General features: G+C 26.1%; 1 protein-coding gene across 3 annotated transcripts in view; it reads left to right on the top strand.

The window, feature by feature from the left end:
• LOC106789945 overlaps window positions 1–978 on the top strand; it is a 35002-nt gene extending 34024 nt beyond the window's left edge. Inside the window, exon 2 of one of the 3 annotated variants that reach the window (XR_001382041.1) lies at window positions 449–978. Coding sequence is in view for 2 of the 3 variants with exons in the window: in XM_014754525.1 (XP_014610011.1) it covers window positions 449–529 (81 nt within the window). In the remaining variant the exon portion in view is untranslated. The remainder of the gene's footprint in view (window positions 1–448) is intronic. The other 2 variants (XM_014754525.1, XM_014754523.1) reach the window with 2 other exon arrangements.
• The last annotated feature ends 1014 nt before the right edge of the window (window positions 979–1992 follow it).

The raw sequence follows: 1992 nt of genomic DNA, 5'->3' as shown, positions 1-1992 counted from the left end.
ATTCTGATAAATTATATTTTATATGTTTAAAAATATATATAAATATAGATATATACAAAATTTTTCTATACTTTTTTCTTTTTTTTTTTTTGTTTTTTTTTTTTTCTATCGGTTATTAATTTCAGCGAAAAAAACATACAAGGATAAAATATATTCGAATTTTTCCAACGTAATAAAAGGTTTTAACCAATTAAATAACGAGCACCTCGGTGTGTGTTATACGTTAATTGGCTTCTTTTTTTATAACGAAAAAGAAAAAGTCATTGGGAAAGTGAGAGAAAAACAAAGGGATGTTTCGATCTCATAAGGGTTGATAATTTTAGATGTTAATTTGCTTAGAAAATTAATACTCCCCTTTATTACTCTCACTCTCTCTTTTTCTTTTTTGTATTTATCTTTAACATTATATTAACAAAGAATATATTATTTTGTATATATATTTTTATAGGAATTCAACATCGCCAAAGAACAACATGCTGTACAACCATCACCTATAATGATCGAGTCAGGTATTCATTTGTATTTTTAATTTACATTTAAATAATTGATTGTAATTTTGTAAGAAAAAAGATACATTTTTTCTTTTTCGTCTCTTCTTGTTTCCTAGGATTTTTTTTTAAATTTATTTCTATCTCTCTCCATTGTTTCCATACTTCAGCATGATAACCCGTAATACATGAGCCAAGTTTTACGTAGTCTCGATTATCTTTCATATTTAGATTTTCACGAGCTCGCACACAACAAACAACAACAACAACCACTGTGTTTACGAGCGCAATATTTTATATCACGGTTATAAAACGAGCCGACCAAGTTACAGATGATTTTTATGCACGGTAAAAGGGGTGGTGTGGTGGAGTCCTTGAAAAGAAAAATAAAAAAAATAAAAAAGAAAAAAAAACATAACACGACAGGAAAACAAAGTGCGTTTATACGTGTGAATTTTTCATTCTACGCCTCTACTCGTATACTACTCTTCTTCTTTACCTTACCCCCAACCTCTCTGACATTTTATAACTTTTTCTATAAAAAAAAAAAAAGAAGAAGAAGAAGATAAATCGATTCAATTTTTTTTATATTAAAATATTCGATATAGAATTGTTTTCCATCAATTATGAAAAAAAAAAAAAGATAGAAAAAATAAAATTCAAGCATTGAAGAAACATGCATTCAATTCAAGCATTCAACAAATTTTTTTTTTTATTTGTGTAATAATTTAATAGGACTGGTATTTTATGATTAAATACTTTTTCAATATAACATATTTATATTATTTCGTTTTATTATTATTATTCGAAAGAACGGATTTGTTTCCTTTTAACTTTTCTTTCTTTCTTTTTTCTTTTTTTTTTTTACGATTAAATCTCTCCGACTCCGCGTATTCGCATTTGCGTGTCTGTCGAAACATTCGAAACGACTGGAATTCACGAAAATGTTATAAAATGAAAGAAATGGGGGGGGCGGGGGGGGGGAAATAATAAAAATAAGGAAATAAAAATGGAAAGGTAAAGAGATCGTAAAATAATTTATGGTATCAGTCTGTATCATAGAAACCTTTTTTTAAGATAATCGATAAGAAAAATATGACGAATTAATGATAATGATTATTATAATTTGATTAAAAATTCAATGAAAAAATTATCTAATGAATCCGTTCACATATTCATTCATATTTTGATACTTTTAAACAAAATTTCAAAAGCGTATGTAAAAGAAACTTGAATAATTCTAAATAAATTATTCAAACAACACCAAAATTTCGGATAAAATTGCACACGTTATTTTGTGAAAACAGTTTCTTTTTTTGTTTGTTTTTTCTTTTCATTACTTTTCCCATTTAATTTTTTCTACCGTCAATTTTTTAATCACTCTCTCTCTCTCTCTCTCTTTCTCTACCCTTAATTTATTATAACATATTTTATTTATTTTTCTCACATTAATCTTTTAATTAGTTTACAAAATAATCTTTTTGTTGTTGTTGTTGTTGTTGTT

This window comes from Polistes canadensis, unplaced genomic scaffold (genome assembly GCF_001313835.1).
Source record: "Polistes canadensis isolate GaletaPanama2010 unplaced genomic scaffold, ASM131383v1 scaffold_208, whole genome shotgun sequence".
NCBI classification, from domain to species: Eukaryota; Metazoa; Arthropoda; class Insecta; order Hymenoptera; family Vespidae; genus Polistes; species Polistes canadensis.
This window is presented reverse-complemented; position numbering and strand designations above follow the sequence as displayed.